At 48.9% G+C, this 23478-nt stretch overlaps 1 protein-coding gene across 1 annotated transcript in view; it reads right to left on the reverse strand.

The window, feature by feature from the left end:
• LOC147082183 (RING finger protein 112-like) overlaps window positions 1-23478 on the reverse strand; it is a 531383-nt gene that overhangs the window by 158406 nt on the left and 349499 nt on the right. The window contains exon 9 of the mRNA XM_085980420.1: window positions 15785-15920. Within this exon, the coding sequence (XP_085836546.1) occupies window positions 15785-15920 (136 nt within the window). The remainder of the gene's footprint in view (window positions 1-15784; window positions 15921-23478) is intronic.

The raw sequence follows: 23478 nt of genomic DNA on the forward strand, positions 1-23478 counted from the left end.
CCGGGTGTCACAGTGCGTTAGATACACTGTCCTTTCTCCCTTTGGGACCGGGTGTCACAGTGCATTAGATACACTGTCCTTTTACCCCTCTAGGACCGGGTGTCACAGTGTGTTAGATACACTGTCCTTTCCCCCTCTGGGACCGGGTGTCACAGTGCGTTAGATACACTGTCCTTTCCCCCTCTAGGACCGGGTGTCACAGTGTGTTAGATACACTGTCCTTTCCCCTTCTGGGACCGGGTGTCAAATTGCGTTAGATACACTGTCCTTTCTCCCTTTGGGACCGGGTGTCACAGTGCATTAGATACACTGTCCTTTTACCCCTCTAGGACCGGGTGTCACAGTGTGTTAGATACACTGTCCTTTCCCCTTCTGGGACCGGGTGTCAAATTGCATTAGATACACTGCTCTTTCCCCTCTGGGACCGGGTGTCACAGTGTGTTAGATACTGTCCTTTCCCCTTCTGGGACTGGGTGTCAGTGTGTTAGATACTGTCCTTTCCCCCTCTGGTACCAGGTGTCAGTGTGTTAGATACTGTCCTTTCCCCCTCTGGGACTGGGTGTCAGTGTGTTAGATACTGTCCTTTCCCCCTCTGGGACTGGGTGTCAGTGTGTTAGATACACTGTCCTTTCCCCCTCTGGTACCAGGTGTCACAGTGTGTTAGATACACTGTCCTTTACCCCTCTAGGACCGGGTGTCACAGTGGGTTAGATACACTGTCCTTTTCCCCCTCTGGGACCGGGTGTCAAATTGCATTAGATACACTGTCCTTTCCCCATCTGGGACCGGGTGTCAGTGTGTTAGATAAACTGTCTCTTCCCCATCTGGGACTGGGTGTCACAGTGCGTTAGATACACTGTCCTTTCCCCCTCTGGGACCGGGTGTTACAGTGGGTTAGATACACTGTCCTTTCCCAATCTGGGACGGTGTGTCAGGGTGCGTTACATACACTGTCCTTTCACCCTCTGGGACCGGGTGTCATAGTGCGTTAGCTACACTGCCTGTAAGAGCCATAAAAGCTTAAGAAAATACTTTAAAATAGTGGCTACATGGCATAATACAGTTAATTTACCTGAACGACTTATTGTATTAAGAAACCCCCTATTTTCTTGCTCCAGTAGTATAGTCCGACACCCCCTTCATTCTTGCCACAATGGAACAGTCCCTAAGCCACACATGGGTGCAGCCATTTTACAGTTTAAACTGCACGTGGTGAAAGAGGCAGAAGCTGTGAGGTTTGGAGCAGTACAGTTTTTGACCGTGTTCGTTTATACGTGTTTGCTTTGTAATTCTGTTTGTTAAGTGTTGTAGTAAACAGTTTAAAAGACAAAGCTACATTTGGGAACGTTTTATTTCGACACGCGTCTACTCGATGTTAAAAGCCCCACAGCTCAGTGGCCTGCCTGTTTGGAAACTAAGAAGCGCCACTACATTAGTCAAAAACTAGCTCCCTAAGAAGGAAGGGACGGAACCGTCGGCGAACGTATACATGAATGGTCACGGAGCCAGACGACAATTTTAAGAAAGCGAAGGTACAGTGACTGTTACTTGCTTTGTTCATTCTGTTGAGAAGCTAAATAAGAGCTGCGGGTAAAATGGCCGAGGCCTTGCGGAGCCAGGAGCTTCCCCCAGCCAGAAGGATTGCTGGCCAAAAGAGGGAAATAAAGCTCACCCCAAAGGCAATGGAAGAGAAGTTACATAGAAGCATAGGTGCAAGGAAGGCTAAATTAGTTCAGATAACTGGAAAAATGAAGATAATTGATAGTCTCATGGAAGATAATGCTAATATTAAGAAAGCTGAAGACATGATGTATTACAATTTCTCCAAGCTGCATGAAGAATTTAATATACTCAATGAAGATGTATTAGCACTTCTGTCTGAAGAAGAGGGAAATACTGATCAGCACGACTGGCTTGATCTTAAATCAACCAGCATTAAGGACTATATCAAGGCCACGGAGCAGTGGATGTTAAAAATTCGTCAAGATGCTGATACAGCAGAGAAAGATAAGGTTGACGATGAAGTCGGACCAGACGATAGCATTTCAGAGACTTCCGCCAGACCGAGCAAAAATCGAAAAGAAGGTAGCTCTGTTTCTGGACGCAGGTCAGTCGCTTCTACCACAAGCTCGGCGTGACGCATGAGAGCGGAGGCTGAACGGGCGGCGTTGATGGCGCGCGCAGCATCTTTAGATGAGAAGCAAGCTCTTGAATGGGAAGAGGCCCAACTGCGGGTCCAAGTGCAGGCCCAGCGGGCCCAGGTGCAGGCAAAGAAAGAACGGCTGGAGATGAAAACAGCTATCGAGGTCTCAGATGCCAGGTTGAGTGCGTACAACGATTATGAAGGCTCACGGGATGGCGGGAGCCACTGCCAGTCAACGTTGCCACATAGAGTTGGATCCAGGGCACCTTCAAGAGTTACAACAGAGCCCGAAAGCAATTCCCCGGCATTACAGCGTGGAAGAGTGGCCTCTCCACTAACAGGAGCACGTGATGCTACCCCAGACATCAGATGGTCTAGACTAGACCCTGCTGATGACCACCAGAGGCCTGAAGACACAGGGAGAAGCCTATACCGAGTGATGCAACGTCAGAACGAAATTACAGAGATGCTTGTAAAACAACAGAATCTGTTTCGACTCCCTCAAAGAGACATACCAGTGTTCCAAGGCGACCCACTCAAGTATAAGCCCTTCATCAGATCCTTTGAACAAGCCATTGACTCCAAGACAAAGAGCAGCAGTGATAAGTTGTACTACCTGGAACAGTACACCAGTGGTAAACCACAAGACCTGGTCAGAAGCTGTGAACACATGAGACCGGACCGGGGATACATAGAAGCCAGGAAGTTGCTGCAGGAGCACTATGGTAACGAGCTGAAGATAGCCACTGCATATATAGAAAAGGCTACCAAGTGGCCACAGATCAGATCGGAAGACGGAGAGGCATTGAACGCATATGTTCTCTTCCTCATAGGATGTCGCAACACCATGGAGGATGTTGAATTCATGGAAGAGATGGACAATCCTACGACTATGAGAATCGTCATCTCTAAGCTTCCTTACAGGATTAGAGAACAATGGAGAAGAACAGCCTTTGAGATAATGGAGAGACGGAAAAGTAGAGCCAGGTTTGCAGACTTAGTGAATTTCATAGACAAACAGGCTAAAATTGCTAGGGACCCATTGTTTGGAAACATCCAGGATGTCAGCCTGACCACCGATGGAAGAGTGAAAGCCAAGCCTGCTGAATCAAAGACTCTCAGGAAAGGTGGTTCCAGGGGAAGCAGCTTTGCAACTATCGTCACTCAGGCCGAGGAAGAAAGGCCCCAGAACTCATCTCCCAAAAAGAGCAGCACAGTGACGCCTGCTAATGCCTTTCAGAAGCCATGCTTATTCTGCCAGAAGAATCATACATTGGATTTCTGCAGCGACATCAAAGCACAGCCACATAAGGACAGAATCGAATTCCTGAAGTACAACGGCCTATGTTTTGGATGTCTCTCTCAGGGGCACCCGAGTAGAAACTGTAAGCAAAGAACAACATGCAGAGAGTGCACTCGGAAACATCCCAGTCTGCTGCATATCCATAAAGAAGAACAAGTCTCTAAGAAGAGTGAAGAAAACAATACCGACGAGAAGGTTGTTTCAAGTGCTCTGGTGTCGCTAGAACCAGAGACTTGTGGACTCACTGGGGCCGGTGACAGTGACTGTATTCTTGCCATCGTACCAGTAAGGATCAAGTCTAAGAGGAGTGAGAAGGTTGTGGAGACTTACGCCTTCATGGATCCAGGTAGTTCAGTAACGTTCTGCAGAGAATCACTCATGCGACAGCTGAACGTTCGAGGCAGAAGAACCGAAATCCTATTACGCACCATGGGTCATGAGAAGTCGATGCAAAGTTATATCCTGTCAGACCTAGAAGTGTGTGGACTTGAAGAGAAGGACTTCATAGACCTGCCTAATGTTTTCACAGAGGGAGATTCCTGTTAGAATAGGGAACCTAGCCCTGCAGAAGGATGTGGATACATGGCCCTACCTAGAAAAGGTGCGTCTCCCATACATTGAAGCAGAAATTGGCCTATTAATTGGAACCAATGCCTACAAAACTATGGAGCCATGGCAGGTGATAAACAGCAAGGATGACGGACCCTGCACCGTCAGGACAGCCCTTGGATGGGTAATCAATGGACCGGTAAGGAGAGATGATGGCCACAAGTCGAACAAGGAGGAACGACAAAACATCAGAGTTAATCGCATCTCTATCGCAAGCATTGAAGAGCTGCTGATACAGCAGTTCAACGCAGACTTCTCAGAACGCAGCTGTGAGGAAAAGACAGATGTCACAAGAAGACCATCAGTTCATGGGTTTGATGACAAGGTCTACACAGTTCATTGATGGCCACTAACACATTGGTTTGCCACTGAGAAGACAGACCGCGAAGATGTCGAACAATCGCTGCATAGCAGAGCAACGCGCCATCAGTCTAAAGAGAAAGCTGAACAAGAACCCCGACTTTCACGAAGACTACAAAGACTTCATGAGACACATCATAGCGAAAGGCTATGCTGTAAAAGTGCCCGAAGAACAGTTGAACAGAGACGATGGAAGGGTCTGGTACATTCCTCATCACGGGGTGTATCACCCAAAGAAGAAAAAGATCCGTGTAGTGTTTGACTGCGCCGACTCATTCAGAGGAACTTCATTGAATGACCAGCTGCTTCAAGGTCCTGATCTTACTAATACCCTCATTGGCGTCTTGACTAGGTTTAGACAAGAGCTTGTTGCCATGATGGCAGACATAGAATCAATGTTCTACCAAGTCAGAATCCCTGATGAAGATGCTGATCTTCTGCGTTTCCTTTGGTGGCCAGATGGCGACGTTAGTCAAGCGATGGTGGAATGTAGAATGGCCGTACACCTGTTTGGAGCCACATCATCTCCCAGCTGTGCAAGCTACGCTCTCAGGAAAAACTGCAGAAGATGGCAAGGGCAAAGCACCATCCGAGGCTGTGGAGACAATCTTCAGAAACTTTTATGTCGATGACTGTCTGAAGTCCGTGTCAACAGAAGACGATGCCATCGCACTGTCAAGAGACCTTAGAACTCTGTGTTCGAATGGAGGATTCCATCTGACTAAGTGGATAAGCAACAGCAGAGCAGTTCTAGCTTCTATCCCAGAAAAGGAAAGAGCCACTGAAGTCAAAGATCTGGACCTGAGCCACGATGTCCTTCCTATCGAGAGAGCTCTTGGTGTACAATGGTGCATCGAGTCAGACACGTTCAACTTCAGGGTATTGGTGAACGAAAGACCATTCCACAAGACGAGGGATTCTCTCCATGGTCAGTTCCATCTAGTTGTCGTGGTCCATGTTGGTACAAACGACGTAGATAGGACAAGGAAGACGGTTCTGTTAAAGGAGTATGAGCAGCTAGGGGTCAAATTAAAAAACAGAACCTCAAGGGTAATAATCTCTGGGCTATTACCTGAGCCACGAGCGAATTTGGCTAGAATAAATAAAATTAAAGAGTTAAATGCGCGGCTCAAAGACTGGTGTGGGAGAAATGGGTTTTGCTTCTTGGGACACTGGCACCAGTACTGGGACAGGAGGGAGCTGTTCTGTTGGGACGGACTCCACTTGGCCAGTGCTGGGACTAGAGTCCTGGCGAATCATATAACTAGGGCTGTAGAGAGGGCTTTAAACTAATTAGTTGGGGGGAGGTTTCTAGAGAGCAAATCATAGAAATGACAACAGAGAAGGTCATAGACTTAGGTAGCACTGGGGGAATTAAAAAACAGAATGTGTCAGGAAGGGACAGAAGGTATGGAGTAAAAAGTAAAGTACTAAAAAGGGAAAAAACAGGAACTAAGTGTTACAAAACATATTTGAAAGTTCTTTATCTGAATGCACGTAGCATTCGTAACAAAATGAATGAGTTAACGGCACAAATAATGACATATGGGTATGATCTTGTGGCCATTACAGAAACATGGCTGCAGGGTGACCATGACTGGGAATTAAACATACCAGGTTATTTAACAATCAGGAAGGACAGGCAGGAAGGGAGAGGAGGTGGGGTGGCTATGTTAATAAAGGAAGGAATCACTATAATACAGAGAAATGATATTGGGTCAAAGGAGCAGGATAGTGAAACAGTTTGGGTGGAGGGAAGGAATAATAAGGGGAAAAAAACACTAGTGGGTGTAGTCTATAGGCCTCCGAACAGTTGCAACTCTGTTGGACGGAGTATTAATCAGGAAATAGTTGAGGCTTGTAATAAGGGAACAGCTATAATTATGGGGGATTTTAATTATCATATTAACTGGACAAATCAAATTGGGCAGAGCAGCCTTGAGGAAGAGTTCATTGAGTGTATTAGGGATGGGTTTCTTGAGCAGTATGTAACTGAACCGACCAGGGGGCAAGCAACCTTAGATTTGGTCCTGTGTAATGAGACAGGATTAATTAAAAATGTCCTAGTAAAGGATCCCCTTGGAATGAGTGACCATAACATGGTTGAGTTCCATATTCAATTAGAGGGTGAGAAGGTTGGATCTCAAACAAGCGTGCTGAGCTTGAATAAAGGAGACTATGAAGGTATGAGAGCGGAATTAATGAGTGGACTGGGAAAATAGATTAAAGGGTAAGACGGTACATGACCAGTGGTGTACATTTAAGGAGTTATTTTACAACTTCCAAAAAAAATATATTCCACTGAGGAAAAAAGGGTGTAAAAGAAAAGATAGCCATCCGTGGCTAAGTAAAGTAATTAAGGATAGTATCCGACTAAAAACAAGGGCATATAAGGTAGCCAAATCTAGTGGGAGGATGGAAGATTGGGAAGTCTTTAAAAGACAGCAAAAAATAACAAAAAGATTGATTAAGAAAGGGAAGATAGATTATGAAAGTAAATTAGCAAAAAATATAAAAACAGACAGTAAAAGTTTCTATAGTTATATAAAAAGAAAAAGGGTGGCTAAAGTAAATGTTGGTCCCTTAGAGGATGAGACTGGGAAATTAATGGTGGGAAACATGGAGATGGCAAAAACACTGAACAATTATTTTGTATCAGTCTTTACAGTAGAGGACACTAAGAATATCCCAACACTGGACAAACAGGGGGCTCTAGGGGGGGAGGAACTAAATACAATTAAAATCACTAAGGAAGTGGTACTTGGTAAAATAATGGGACTCAAGGCGGATAAATCCCCTGGACCTGATGGCTTGCATCCCAGGGTCTTGAGGGAAGTAGCGGTAGGGATTGTGGATGCATTGGTAATAATTTTCCAAAACTCACTGGACTCAGCAAAGGTCCCGGCAGATTGGAAAACTGCTAATGTAACACCATTATTTAAAAAGGGTAGTAGGCAGAAGGCTGGAAACTATAGACCTGTTAGCCTAACATCTGTGGTTGGTAAAATGTTAGAGTCCATTATTAAGGAGACAGTAACGGGACATTTGGATAAACACAATTTAATAGGGCAAACTCAGCATGGTTTCATGAAGGGGAAGTCATGTTTGACAAATTTGCTTGAGTTTTTTGAGGAAGTAACATACAGGGTGGATAAAGGGGAACCAGTGGACGTAGTGTATTTAGACTTCCAAAAGGCATTTGACAAGGTGCCACACAAGATTATTGCTCAAGATAAAAAATCACGGGATTGGGGGTAATATTCTGGCATGGGTGGAGGATTGGCTATCTAACAGAAGGCAGAGAGTTGGGATAAATGGTTCGTTCTCAGATTGGCAACCAGTAACTAGTGGTGTTCCGCAGGGGTCAGTGCTGGGTCCCGAACTCTTTACAATCTATATTAACGATTTGGAGGAGGGGACCGAGTGTAACATATCAAAGTTTGCAGATGATACAAAGATGGGACGGAAAGTAGTGAGTGAGGAGGACATAAAAAACCTGCAAAGGGACATAGACAGGCTAAGTAAGTGGGCAGAGATTTGGCAGATGGAATACAATACTGGAAAGTGTGAAGTTATGCACTTTGGCAGGAAAAATCATAGAGCAAGTTATTATCTTAATGGCAAGAAACTGGAAAGTACTGTAGTACAAAGGGATCTGGGGGTCCTGGTGCACGAAACTCAAAAAGTTAGTATGCAGGTGCAGCAAGTGATCAAGAAGGCCAATGGAATGTTGGCTTTTATTGCTAGGGGGTTGGAATATAAAAACAGGGAGGTATTGCTGCAGTTGTACAAGGTATTGGTGAGGCCGCACCTGGAATACTGCATACAGTTTTGGTGTCCATACTTAAGAAAAGACATACTTGCTCTCGAGTCAGTACAAAGAAGGTTCACTCGGTTAATCCCGGGGATGAGGGGGTGGTCATATGAGGAGAGGTTGAGTAGATTGGGACTCTACTCATTGGAGTTCAGAAGAATGAGAGGCGATCTTATTGAAACATATAAGATTGTGAAGGGGCTTGATCGGGTGGATGCGGTGAGGATGTTCCCAATGATGGGTGAAACTAGAACTAGGGGGCATAATCTTAAAATAAGGGGCTGCTCATTCAAAACTGAGATGAGGAGAAACTTCTTCACTCAGAGGGTGGTAGGTTTGTGGAATTTGCTGCCCCAGAAAGCTGTGGAAGCTACATCATTAAATAAATTTAAAACAGAAATAGATAGTTTCCTAGAAGTAAAGGGAATAAAGGGTTACGGGGAGCGGGCAGGAAATTGGACATGAGTCTGGGTTCGGAATGGTCATGGCCCTGTGGGTAGTGGAGCGGGCCCAGGGGCCGTGTAGCCTTGTTCTGCTCCGACTGTGTTCTAATTCTGTTAGATTTCAGGAGATGGTTTTATTCCTGTTCCTGCCTGGGGTGGAGATCGCCTTTACAGAAGGTAAGTACTGTAGAAAATATAGGGACAGAGTGATCTCCTGGAAGAATTTCGATCGCCTAGATGGGTCGGAGAGGAATTTCCCAGATTTTTTTCTCCCAAATTGGCCATTGGGTCTTTATCTGGTTTTTCGCCTCTCCCGGGAGATCACATGGGTTCGGGTGGATGCAGAGTGATAGAAGATTTGAGGTTAGGATCAGATCAGCCATGATCTTATTGAATGGTGGAGCAGGCTCGAGGGGCCGATTGGCCTACTCCTGCTCCTATTTCTTATGTTCTTATGTTCTTATGACCCTCTCGGATTCCTGGCACCACTCATTCTGCCGGTGAAGCTGATGCTACGAGAGCTGTGTAGAGACGAGAGGATGGGATGAAGATATCCCAGAAGGTCAAGCTCAGAGATGGCACAGATGGCTGACAGATTTGCAACAACTTTCTATCTTCAACGTCAGTAGATGCATCAAGCCCGCGAGTTTTGGAGTTACAAAGACGGCTCAACTACATCATTTCTCGGACGCCAGTGAGGACGGCTATGGCACGGCTACCTACCTCTTGCTGACAAATCAACAGGGCCAGAAACATTGTGCCTTCCTCATGGGAAAATCCAGGGTGGCTCCGCTGAAGCAGGTCACCATCCTGAGACTGGAATTGACGGCAGCGGTTGTTGCAGTTAAAGTTGACCAGGTGATGCGTAAAGAGTTACAGCTCCCATTAGAAGAATCTGTCTTCTGGACGGATAGCACGACGGTGCTGAAGTATATAGAGAATGAGAAGATACGCTTCAAGACCTTCGTAGCAAACAGAATCTCATCCATTAGAGAAGCTACACAACCATCTCAATGGAGGTATGTAAACACCTCATTAAACCCAGCAGATCAAGCCTCATGGGGATTGAAGGCTGAAAACTTCATGAGTGAAACTTGGATACAAGGCCCAAGTTATCTGCTGGAAACAGAGAGATCATGGCCAGAAAGACCAGATATGCCAAGTCAGATTACTGAAGACGACGTCGAAGTCAAGAGATCAGTCACAGTAAATCTCATAACTACGAAAGAGAACTTTGACACAGTGAACAAGCTTGTTAACCATTTCTCAGGATGGCACCAGTTGAGGAAAGCAGTTGCATGGTTTCTAAGGTTGAAAGAGTTGCTGCTACACCTGAGCGGTAAGAGAAAAGAGTACCGAGCCACTATCAGTCAGTCTGAAAGTAACCCTGATAAGCAGAGAATGCTTCTACAGCAGTATATGCATCAGCACAAGACCACATTGAGCAAGAATTCATTGACCGTGGAGGATTTGGCCAAGGCTGAGAAGGAGATAGTTTGCTTCAGTCCAAGACAAAGATACCCAGAAGAAACCGAAGCCCTACAGCAAAATACTCCAATCAAGAAAGGTAGTCATATCTACAAGCTGGACCCTACACTGCAAGATGGAGTACTGAGGGTGGGAGGGAGACAAAACAAATCTGCTATGCCAGAGGAGGCCAAGCATCCTGCTATCCTTTCTAAGGACCTCCGGGTTGCTACACTCATTCTTCAGCATATACACCAGAGTATTGGACACAGTGGGAGGAATCACGTGCTTGCGAAGCTAAGACCAAGATACTGGATTCCAGGAGCTAATTCCGTAATAAGAAAAATACTCTCTGAATGTATTGTTTGCAGACGGTTACACGCTAGAGCTGGGGAGCAGAAAATGGCAGACCTGCCTGAAGACCATTTGTTACCAGACAAGCCCCCATTTACAAACGTAGGGGTGGACTATTTCGGGCCTTTCGAGGTAAAGCGAGGACGGAGCCTTGTCAAGAGATATGGTGTGCTTTTCACTTGTTTGACCATCAGAGCAGTTCATATTGAGGTGGCACACACGCTTGACACTGATTCCTGTATTAACGCCTTGCGGCGCTTTGTCTGTAGAAGAGGACAGGTGTCCATTACGCGTTCTGATAATGGCACTAATTTCGTCGGAGCGGAGAGAGAACTACGGGAAGCTATTGAAGGTTGGAATCAGCTTAAAATACAGGAAGCCATGATGCAAACAGGAATTAAGTGGATCTTCAATCCTCTGGCTGCATCCCACCATGGAGGTGTCTGGGAAAGACAGATACGCACCGTAAGAAAACTACTCAGTTCTGTACTGAAGCAGCAAGCGCTGGACGACGAGGGACTCCAAACCGTTCTGTGCGAGGTCGAAGCCATCATTAATGACCGACCGATAACTAAGACATCAGATGATCCCAATGACCTCGAAGCCCTGACTCCGAACCACCTGTTGTTGTTGAAAACACAGCCAGCCATGCCCCCGGGAGTCTTCAAAAAGGAAGATCTGTATGCCCGTCTGAAGTGGAGGCAAGTTCAGTATATGTCAGACCCCTTCTGGACCAGATGGACAAGAGAATACTTACCTCTGCTACAGGAGCGTCAAAAATGGTCCAAAATAAAGAGGAACTTCATCGTCGGAGACATTGTCTTAATTGTGGATGATTCAGCCCCTAGAAATTCTTGGTTGATGGGAAAAATAATTAAGACCATGCCAGACTCCAGAGGCGTCGTTCGTCACGTCTGTTTGCAAACCAAGACCAGTACCCTGGAGAGGCCGATCACAAAGCTCTGCCTGCTACAAGAAGCAGCGTGAAAAGCTCCTGAACGAAAGAAAAAAGTGGACACTTGTATTGTAAATATGTCGAACTCATTAGTTTATGACTCTTAATGTTTGAGTAATTGATATGCTTCATGTGCCTAGTCAATTAGGGGCTGGAATGTAAGAGCCATAAAAGCTTAAGAAAATACTTTAAAATAGTGGCTAAATGGCATAATACAGTTAATTTACCTGAACGACTTATTGTATTAAGAAACCCCCTATTTTCTTGCTCCAGTAGTATAGTCCGACACCCCCTTCATTCTTGCCACAATGGAACAGTCCCTAAGCCACACATGGGTGCAGCCATCTTACAGTTTAAACTGCACGTGGTGAAAGAGGCAGAAGCTGTGAGGTTTGGAGCAGTACAGTTTTTGACCGTGTTCGTTTATACGTGTTTGCTTTGTAATTCCGTTTGTTAAGTGTTATAGTAAACAGTTTAAAAGACAAAGCTACATTTGGGAACGTTTTATTTCGACACTCGTCTACTCGATGTTAAAAGCCCCACAGCCCAGTGGCCTGCCTGTTTGGAAACTAAGAAGCGCCACTACACTGCCCTTTCCCCCTCTGGGAGTGGGTGTCACACTGTGTTAGATACACTGTCCTTTTCCCCTCTGGGACTGGGTGTCACAGTGCGTTAGATACACTGTCCTTTCGACCTCTGGGTCCGGGTGTCAGTGCATTAGATAAACTGTCGTTTCACCATCTGCGACCGGGTGTCATAGTGCGTTAGATACTCTGTCCTTTCCCCTTTGGGCCAGGTGTCAGTGTGTTAGATACACTGTCCTTTCCCCCTCTGGGACCGGGTGTCACAGTGCATTAGATACACTGTCCTTTCCCCCTCTGGGACTGGGTGACACATTGCGTTAGATACACTGTCCTTTCCCCCTCTGGGACCGGGTGTCACAGTGCGTTAGTTACACTGTCCTTTCCCCATCTGGGACCGATTGTCATGGTGTATAAAGTACACTGTCCTTTCCCCCTCTGGGACACGATGTCACAGTGCATTATATACACTGTCCTTTCCCCCTCTGGGACTGGGTGTCACAGTGCATTATATACACTGTCCTTTACCCATCTAGGACCGGGTGTCACAGTGCATTAGATAAACTGTCCCTTCCCCATCTGGAACGTTGTGTCACAGTGCGTTAGATACAGTGTCCTTTCGCCCTCTGGGACCGGGTGTCACAGTATGTTCGATGCACTGTCCTTTCCCCATCTGGGACCGGGTGTCACAGTGCATTACCTACACTGTCCTATCCCCCTCTGTGACCGGGTGTCACAGTGGGTTAGATACACTGTCCTTTCCCAATCTGGGACGGTGTGTCAGGTTGCATTACATACACTGTCCTTTCACCCTTTGGGACCGGGTGTCACAGTGCATCCTTTCACACTCTGTGACCGGGTGTCACAGTGTTACATACACTGTCCTTTCTCCCTCTGGGACCGGGTGTCAGTGTGTTAGATACACTGTCCTTTCCCCCACTGGGACCGGATGTCACAGTGCATTTCATACACTGTCCTTCCCCCATCTGGGACCGGGTGTCACAGTGCGTTAGATACACTGTCCTTTCCCCCTCTGTGATCACGTGTCAGTGTGTTAGATACACTGTCCTTTCCCCCTCTGGGACCGGGTGTCACAGTGCGTTGGATACACTGTCCTTTCTCCCTCTGGGACCGGGTGTCACAGTGTGTTAGATACACTGTCCTTTCTCCCTCTGGGACCGGGTGTCACAGTGCGTTAGATACACAGTCCATTCACCCTCTGGGACCTGGTGTCATAGTGCATTAGTTACACGGTCCCTTACCCCTCTGGGACCGGGTGTCGCAGTGCATTAGATACACTGTCCTTTCCCCCTCTGGGACCGGGGATCACAGTGCGTTAGATACACTGTACTTTCCCCCTCTGGGACCGGGTGTCACAGTGCATTAGATACACTGTACTTTCCCCGTCTAGGACCGGGTGTCACAGTGCGTTAGATACACTGTCCTTTCCCCCTCTGGGACCGGGTGTCACAGTACGTTAGATACACTGTCCTTTCCCCCTCTGGGACCGGGTGTCACAGTGCGTTAGATACACTGTCCTTTCCCCCTCTGGGACCGGGTGTCACAGTGCGTTAGATACACCGTCCTTTCCCCCTCTGGGACCGGGTGTCACAGTGTGTTAGATACACTGTCCTTTCTCCCTCTGGGACCGGGTGTCACAGTGCGTTAGATACACTGTCCTTTCCCACTCTGGGACCGGGTTTCACAGTGCATTAGATACACTGTCCTTTCTCCCTCTGGGACCGGGTGTCACAGTGCGTTAGATACACTGTCCTTTCCCCCTCTGGGACCGGGTGTCACAGTGCGTTAGATACACTGTCCTTTCCCACTCTGGGACCTGGTGTAATGGTGCGTTAGATACACTGTCCTTTCCCCCTCTGGGACCGGGTGTCACAGTGCGTTAGATACACTGTCCTTTCTCCCTCTGGGACCGGGTGTCACAGTGCGTTAGATACACTGTCCTTTCTCCCTCTGGGACCGGGTGTCACAGTGCGTTAGATACACTGTCCTTTCCCCCTCTGGGACAGGGTGTCACAGTGCGTTAGATACACCGTCCTTTCCCCCTCTGGGACAAGTTGTCAGTGTGTTAGATACACTGTCCTTTCCCCCTCTGGGACAGGGTGTCACAGTGCGTTAGATACACTGTCCTTTCCCACTCTGGGACCGGGTGTCACTGTGCGTTAGATACACTGTCCTTTCTCCCTCTGGGACCGGGTGTCACAGTGCGTTAGATACACTGTCCTTTCTCCCTCTGGGACAAGTTGTCACAGTGTGTTAGATACACCGTCCTTTCCCCCTCTGGGACAAGTTGTCACAGTGTGTTAGATACACTGTCCTTTCCCCCTCTGGGACCGGGTGTCACAGTGTGTTAGATACACTGTCCTTTCCCCCTCTGGGACAGGGTGTCACAGTGCGTTAGATACACTGTCCTTTCCCCCTCTGGGACAGGGTGTCACAGTGCATTAGATACACAGTCCTTTCCCCCTCTGGGACCGGGTGTCAGTGTGTTAGATACACTGTCCTTTCACCCTCTGGGACTGGGTGTCACAGTGAGTTAGATAAACTGTCCTTTCCCCCTCTGGGACTGGGTGTCACAGTGCAATATATACGCTGTCCTTTCCCCCTCTGGGATTGGGTGTCACAGTCTGTTAGATACACTGTCCTTTCCCCTCTGGGACCGGGTGTCACAGTGCATTAGATACACAGTCCTTTCCCCCTCTGGGACCGGGTGTCAGTGTGTTAGATACACTGTCCTTTCACCCTCTGGGACTGGGTGTCACAGTGAGTTAGATAAACTGTCCTTTCCCCCTCTGGGACTGGGTGTCACAGTGCAATATATACGCTGTCCTTTCCCCCTCTGGGATTGGGTGTCACAGTCTGTTAGATACACTGTCCTTTCCCCTCTGGGACCAGGTGTCACAGTGCATTAGATACACTGTCCTTTCCCCCTCTGGGACCGGGTGTCACAGTGCATTAGATACACTGTCCTTTCCCCCTCTGGGACCGGGTGTCACAGTGTGTTAGATACACTGTCCTTTACCCCTCTTGGACCGGGTGTCACAGTGCGTTAGATACACTGTCGTTTCACCCTCTGGGACCAGGTGTCAGTGCGTTAGATACACTGTCCTTTACCCCTCTGGGACCGGGTATCACAGTGCGATATATACACTGTCCTTTCCCCCTCTGGGACCGGGTGTCGCAGTGCGATAGATACACTGTCCTTTCTTCCTCTGGGACCGCGTGTCACAGTGCGTTAGATACACTGTCCTTTCCCCCTCTGGAACCAGGTCCCACAGTGCGTTGGACATAACTGTCCTTTCGCCCTCTGGGACCGTGTGTCACAGTGCGTTAGATACACTGTCCTTTCCCCCTCTGGGACCGGGTGTCACAGTGCGTTAGATACACTGTCCTTTCTTCCTCTGTGACCAGGTGTCACAGTGCGTTAGATACACTGTCCTAACCCATCTGGGACCGGGTGTCAGTGTGTTAGATACTCTGTCCTTTCCCCCTCTGGTACCGGTTATCACTGTGCATTAGATACACTGTCCTTTCCCCCTCTGGGGCCGGGTGTCACAGTGCGTTCGATACACTGTCCTTTCCCCCTCTGTGACCAGGTGTCACAGTCCGTTAAATACGCTGTCCTTTCCCCCTTTGGGACTGGGTGTCACAGTGCATTAGATACACTGTCCTTTCCCCCTCTGGGACCAGGTTTCACAGTGCATTCGATACTCTGGATTTACTCCCTTCCCACATACCTTTAATTTTTCCTCTTTTGCTGCAAATGATGTTTTTTCCAGGATGGGGCATGGTGAAGCATTCAGTTTTTGAATCTTTTGGATCCAGCACCTGCAGCATGAATTGTGATAACTTCTTGTTGGATTGCTGGATGTCCTGAGGGCAGAAATTTACAGTGTGATGCTACATCACTCAGTAACCTTTCTCCCCCAGTGCCCACTGTCACTGGCTATACCTCTACTGATGGTTAATCCAGCTCCCTCACACTGTCACTCAGTAACCCCTCTCCCCAGCGCCCTGTGTTACTGACCGCATCTCTACTGATGTTAATCCAGCTCCCTCACACTGTCCCTCAGTAACCCCTCTCCCCGCAGCGCCCTGTGTCACTGTCTGTATCTCTACTGATGTTAATCCAGCTCCCTCACACTGTCACTCAGTAAACCCTCTCCCCCCAGTGCCCCGTGTTGCTGACTGTATCTTTACTGATGCTAATCGAGCTGCCTCACACTGTCACTCAGTAACCCCTCTCCCCAGTGTTGTTTATGTACCTTTAAGAGAAGAACTGATTTTATACTGCAGGACCGGCAGTCACCACACCTGTATAAAAAGCCATAGCAGGCTGCTGTACTTCAGACTTAAGTTTAGCCTCTGTTCAGTTTGTAATGATATCAGCAAATAGAGATGGTATTTGCCTGTTCGATTATGATGCCTTAATAGCATGATTGCATGTATTGATTGCTTGTGCCTGACCAGCAGAGGGCATGTGACCGAGAGCAGCAAGACAGTTAGTTTAGTTTCAGTTTCATTCTAGATGCATCACAGCATGATGTGTCTTGTAAAGGCTGTTAATAAGAGTTGAACAGACTTTAGATTAAAACTCATTCTCTTTCATAAATGAGTCGTTATTGAACCCACAAAGAAATCAATACACAGTAAATACCTGTTTTATTGTTCTCCTGCAGTCCGTGTATTATTGATACTCGGACACTACACTGGCGACGGGCAGGTTCGAACTCACCTGCAGTACTGCATCACCTCACGGGGATCTTTCCCTGAAGAGAAGCTTCTTGGAGGTCGAAGTCAGAGCAACGGGCGTCGACCACGGGCAACTGCCCAGGGATCCATTGGAGAATTGCAGGGGAGGCTGTGGAGAGCTGGGCTTGGCTCCCCAGTCGAGGTGTTCCAGCAAATCGTGCTGGTAGCAGGTAGTGCGCTGACCCTTCCGGACTGTGGTGGGCTCGAGCTCGATCGAACGGCTCTGCAAAGGGGCCGTGCAGCGTCGTCGGGAGGAAAAGAGAGAGAGAGGGTGGAGCGCACAGGGCGCTGTCGGTGCTCAAGAACCGGGCAGCGTAGAGAAAATAGAACGAGGGGAAGGATAAGTGAGACGGGCCGAAGCCGCGGGTTGCCGCCATTACCCTGTAGAACGTTAGGAGCAGCGTGGCAGCAAGGGGAAGAAGGAAAAGCGCGGGAGGCTCCATTTTATTCCATTGGGGAAGAAGAAAAAGCACGGGAGGCGCCATTTTAAATCAACCAAGATGCCGAAGAGTGGCAGTATCACTGCTTTCGACAATGAGGTAGAAGACTGGACCACGTATGTGGAAAGAATTGAAGTGTGCTGCAAGGCAAATGAGGTGGCCGATGAAAAGAAGGCGTCGGTATTATTAAATTTGATGGGCGCAAGAACGTACGGCCTATTGCGGAATTTAATTACCCCAGCTAAACCAATGGAGAAGTTTTGAAGAGATTGTTAATATCTTACAGGAACACCTAAACCCTACACCGCTGCTGATAGCAGAAAGATTCAAGTTCCATAAAAGAAACCAGCACAAAGATGAGAGCAATGCTGACTACCTTATGGAACTACGCAAGTTATCGAAGCACTGCCAGTTCGGAGCAGGACTGGCAGACACCTTACGGGATAAGTTTGTCTGTGGGCTCCAGAGTGAAGGAACCCAGAAACGACTACTTTCGGAAAAGGACCTGACGCTAGAACAGGCTTTCAGCGTGGCAGTATCCTACGAAGCAACAGCACGGGGAGCTGCAGAAATACAACAGAAACCACAAGAATACAGCGCTAACGAAATGGCGTATGGAGCAGAAGAGTGCTATTGCTGCGGCAGAACAACCCATGATCAGAAGGACTGCTGGTTTAAGGACAAAGTATGCAGGCAATGTGGGAAAATGGGACACATAGCAAGAGTCTGCAGGTCGGGAAAGAAAACCAACACTACAAGAACTACTAAGGAAAAGTACAAGAAAGTAAAGAAATTGACACAGTAGTTCGGAAGATCAGGAGAGTGATAATGACTCCGGGAGCAGGAGGCTAAGTTGTCTAAAGTTACACAACGTGATCGCAAAGGAGGATCACCGAACCATTTGGGTCACCCTCATGATAGCAGGGTCCCAAGTAAAGATGGAATTGGATACAGGATCAGCCCTAACTGTCATGAATCGACGAGACTATGAGTGGCTATTCTCACACATACCCTTGAAGGACACATCCATTGTATTGAAGACATACACGGGGCAAAAAGTCTAGCCCAGAGGAAAAATAAGGGTGCCAGTGAAATACAACGGCAAGGAAACACAGAAACTACATACTACAAGATGGAGGACCACCATTATTGGGACGTGAATGGATCCGAAAAATACAATTGGATTGGCATTCCATTCAGGCGCTTACTGTGACTGACAAAAAGGATGATGACGTCACACCTGGACGACTGTCAAAAATTCTAACTGACGCGAAAGAGGTGTTCCAACAAAGACTTGGGACTCTAAAAGGAGTAACGGCAATGATAAAAATCGAAGATAATGCAAACCCAAAATTTTTCAAGGCCAGACCGGTACCGTACGCGATCCGCCCAGCCGTTGAAGCAGAACTGGAGCGTCTGGAGCGTTCGGGTGTGCTGTCCAAGGTGGACTGGAGCGAGTGGGCCACACCCATCATTCCTGTAATGAAGAAATCATTGAGAAGCACGCCTGGGGAGCCGAAGAAGGTTCGCATCTGTGGGGACTTCAAGGTAACTGTGCAGGACTGGGTTCACACAGTACAATACACTCTTCCACGGATAGAAGATATTTTTGCCTCACTTTCTGGAGGGAAATGCTTTACGAAGATTGATCTGGCCCAAGCGTATCTACAAATGGAGGTGGAAGAAGCATCTAGGAAATACCTCACCATAATCATTCAGAAAGGCCTTTACCAGTACAATCGACTGGTATTCGGGGTAGCATCAGCCCCGGCTATTTGGCAGAGGGCGATGGAACAAGTCCTGCAAGGGATCCCGGGGACCCAGTGTTATTTGGACGACATCCTGGTTACGGGCGAAAATGACAATGAACACCTTGCCAACCTGGAACAGGTGCTCACAAGACTGCAGGAATATGGGCTACGAGCCAACCGTCCCAAATGCGAGTTCTTCAGGAGACAAATCTCGTATTGTGGCCACATGATTGATGAGGAAGGGTTGCATAAGTCGCTGGACAAGATTGAGGCTGTAGTCAAGGCTCCAGCACCAGAAAATGTGTCGCAACTGAGGTCGTTCCTCGGGTTGGTGAACTACTACCATAAGTTCTTGCCGAATTTATCAACAATTCTGAACGCCCTGCTGCAAACTGGAATAACATGGAAATGGAGTGATGAGTGTAAGCGTGCCTTTCAGAAATGTAAATGCCTAATCACTTCAAAAGAAGTATTGGCCCACTACAACCCAACACTACCGATTCGGTTGGCATGTGATGAGTCTCCCTACGGCATTGGAGCGGTGCTGTCGCACAAATTCCTTGACGGTTCAGAGAGGCCAATAGCCTTTGCGTCGCGCTCGTTAACCTCAGCTGAGCGTAACTATGCCCAGATTGACAGGGAGGCCCTCAGCCTGGTGTGGCGGGTGAAGAAGTTCAATCACTATCTGCACGGGCAGAAATTCACCCTACTGACTGATCATCAGCCCCTGGTCTCCATTTTTAACCCAAAGAGGGGCGTTCCGGTGATGACAGCGCAACGGCTGCAAAGATGGTCACTTTTTCTAGGGGCACACCAGTACGACAGAGTACAAGGGTACGAAACAGCATGGAAATGCTGATGGGCTGTCGTGCCTGCCATTGCATACGGTGGAGGAAGCACCTGCAGTGGACCCTGTTGAGATATTCCATGCGACCATAGTCGAATGTCTACCTGTTACAAACTCAAGTATAGAGAAGGAAACCCGAAATGACCCGACACACTCTCGGGTCTATGATTTGACGGTGAAGGGATGGCCAGCACATGGCGACTCACTGTTGCCAGCATTCTCACCAAGGAGAGAACAGCTGTCAGTGTGCCGGGGGACCTTGATGTGTGGATCCCGAGTGGTAATTGTGGTAAACCACTGTTTGTATTCCTGTTTGTATTCCACTATGTACATGCCTGGACATGCCTCGGCTGACTCCTCCCACAGGTCCTAGTATAAAGGTGACTGCTCCCCAGCCCTTTGTATCCTGGACCGGTCGACCACTCGAGGCAGACCTTCATTCTTTTGTTAATAAAAGCCTTTAGTTACTCTCTTAACTCTCAGTCTTTTATGAGTAATTGATAGCGCATCAATTTTATTAACAAAATTTTTATAATGGAGAAGATCCTCACACCAGCATGCCTGGACTTGGATCATCGGGAGGCGGACTCATCCACCAAGTTTACTCACTGGCTTAAGTGTTTCGAAAAATTCCTGACCGCCTCCGAAGCAATCAAATCGGAAGAGGACAAACTGGATGTCCTGACCTCCAAAGTGAACCACCGAGTGTACTCGGTCATCCAAGACGCGACCTCATATGCAGATGCTATCAAGCTCCTCAAGGACCAGTATACGCGCCCAGTGAACGAAGTGTACGCCAGGCACCTTCTGGGGAGTCGTAAACAACAACCTGGGGAATCGACCGTGGAATACCTTCAGGCACTGTCCGTGCTTGGCCGGGCCTGTGGGTGTAAGGATGTAAAGGCCGCTGTGTACACAGAGGAACTTATCCGGGACACTTTTGTAGCGGGCCACAGATCCAATTACACCCGACAGCGACTGTTGGAGCAGAGTAACCTCGACCTCAACAAGGCCTCTGAACTCGCACTATCGTTGGATGCAGCCTACCAGGGCATGGATGCCTACTCCTCTGCACCGTGGACGCCGCGGGGAATGACAGCCTGGGACACGGTAGGACCGCCTCATAGCGCTGTGCCACGCCAGCCACACCCCAACAACGGCCCAACTGCCACAGCAGTGTCCCAAGGCCAGACAGCAGTGCCCCAAGGCCAGAAATGCTACTTCTGTGGCCAGGCAAAACACCACAGAGCACGCTGCCCGGCGAAAAACGCGATCTGCTCGGGCTGCGGGAAGAAGGGACACTACGCTAGCGTCTGCAGGGCCAAAGCCACGTGTGGGCCATGCGGGCCGCCATCTTGGACCACCCCAGCCATGTGCGAATCACCGGTACAGCAGCCATTTTGGACGCCTCCACCCACACGGGGATCATGGACGCCGCCATCTTGGATGACAGCCGGGACGCAGCAGGCCCCCGACACCGCCTCATCTGATACCCGCAGCGACACACCGACCCCCCTACGCTGGCATCCGTTACACTGGACCAAGCGAGACCGCACCAACTGGCCAGTTCCACAATGGACATTAAGGTAAATGGTCATGATACAATCTGCCTTTTTGACTCTGGGAGCACGGAGAGCTTCATCCACCCTGACACGGTGTGGCGTTGCTCTCTCCCAGTCCTGCCTGCGCAACAGCGGATTTCCATGGCCTCCGAGTCCCAGTCGGCGGACATCGGCGGCTACTGCATGGTGACACTTGTAGTAGACGGGACCATGTATGATCATATTAAACTTCTGGTCCTGCCTGACCTCTGCGCTGCCATCCTGCTGGGGTTAGATTTTCAGTGCCACCTTAAAAGTGTTACGATGGCGTACGGTGGACCCCTACCCCCACTCACAGTCCACAGCCAGCAGCTTCCAAATTGCCCACCGTGCACCAGGTGCAACCTCTCCACACTCAAGAGTCACCCCCCACCACTGTTTGCTAACCTCACCCCCGACTGTAAGCCCATCGCCACAAAGAGCAGGCGATACAGTGCCGGGGACAGGGTTTTCATTAAAACCGAAGTGGAGCGGCTCCTGAAAGAAGGGATTATTGAGGGCAGCACCAGCCCCTGGTGAGCCCAGGTTGTGGTCGTTAACCAGGCGCTGCTTCTCGCCGGTCTTATCGACTACAGCCAGACAATAGATCGCTACACCCTGCTGGACACCTACCCACTCCCCCATATAGCTGATATGGTTAACCAGATCGTGCAGTACCGCGTCTTCTCGACCATTGACCTGAAATCAGCGTACCACCAGCTCCCCATCCGCCCTGAGGACCGCCAGTACACTGCCTTTGAGGCAAACGGCCGTCTCTATCACTTCCTTAGGGTTCCCTTTGGCGTCACCAATGGGGTCTCCACCTTCCAAAGGGAGATGGACCGGATGGTAGATCAAAATGCGTTGCAGGCCACTTTCCCATATCTGGACAATGTGACCATCTGCGGCCGTGACTTGCAGGACCATGACGCAAACCTCGAAAAATTCCTCCGCACCGCCCAACTCCTAAACCTGACCTATAACAAGGAGAAGTGCATATTCCGCACAAACCGCCTCGCCACCCTTGGCTGTGTTGTGGAACACGGAGTCATCGGCCCTGACCCTGACCGGCTGCGTCCCCTTATGGAACTCCCACTGCCCCACTGCCTCAAGGCCCTGAAGAGGTGCCTAGGGTTTTTCTCCTATTACGCCCAGTGGGTCCCCTACTATGCGGACAAGGCCCGTCCGCTGATCAAGTCCACCTCTTTTCCCTTGACGGCAGAGGCCCGCTTAGCCTTCCACCGTATCAAGGAGGACATTGCCAAAGCCACCATGCATGCAGTGGACGAATCCATCCCCTTCCAGGTGGAAAGCGACGCGTCCGACTTTGCCCTGGCCGCTACCCTCAATCAGGCGGGGAGACCCGTGGCCGCCTTTTCACGAACCCTCCAAGGCCCGGAGACCAGACACTCCGCTGTTGAGAAGGAGGCCCAGGTGATTGTGGAGGCTGTGCGTCATTGGAGGCACTACCTGGCTGGAAAACGATTTACCCTGCTCACTGACCAGCGTTCAGTTGCTTTTATGTTTAACAACAAGCAGAGGGGCAAAATCAAAAATGACAAGATCTTGAGGTGGAGAATCGAACTTTCCACCTACAATTACGAGATCTTGTACCGGCCCGGGAAGCTAAATGAACCCTCGGATGCGCAATCGCGTGGCACCTGCGCCAGCGCGCAGATCGATAGACTGCGGGCCCTCCACAATGACCACTGCCACCCGGGAGTCACCAGGTTCTTCCACCTCATCAAGGCCCGCAACCTGCCTTACTCTATTGAGGAGGTCAGGACCATGACCAGGAACTGCCAAGTCTGCGCTGAGTGCAAACCGCACTTTTATAGACCAGACAGGGCCCACCTGATAAAAGCCACTCGCCCCTTCGAACGCCTGAGCGTTGATTTTAAAGGGCCTCTCCCCTCCTCTGACCGCAATGTGTACTTCCTCAATATTATTGATGAGTACTCCCGTTTCCCATTCGCCTTCCCCTGCCCGGACATGACCAGTGCCACGGTCATTAAATGTCTGAACAACCTCTTCACCCTGTTCGGCTTCCCCAGCTATATC

Source organism: Somniosus microcephalus, unplaced genomic scaffold (assembly GCF_052327205.1).
Source record: "Somniosus microcephalus isolate GS21.2 unplaced genomic scaffold, FLI_Smic_1.0 scaffold153, whole genome shotgun sequence".
NCBI lineage: Eukaryota > Metazoa > Chordata > Chondrichthyes > Squaliformes > Somniosidae > Somniosus > Somniosus microcephalus.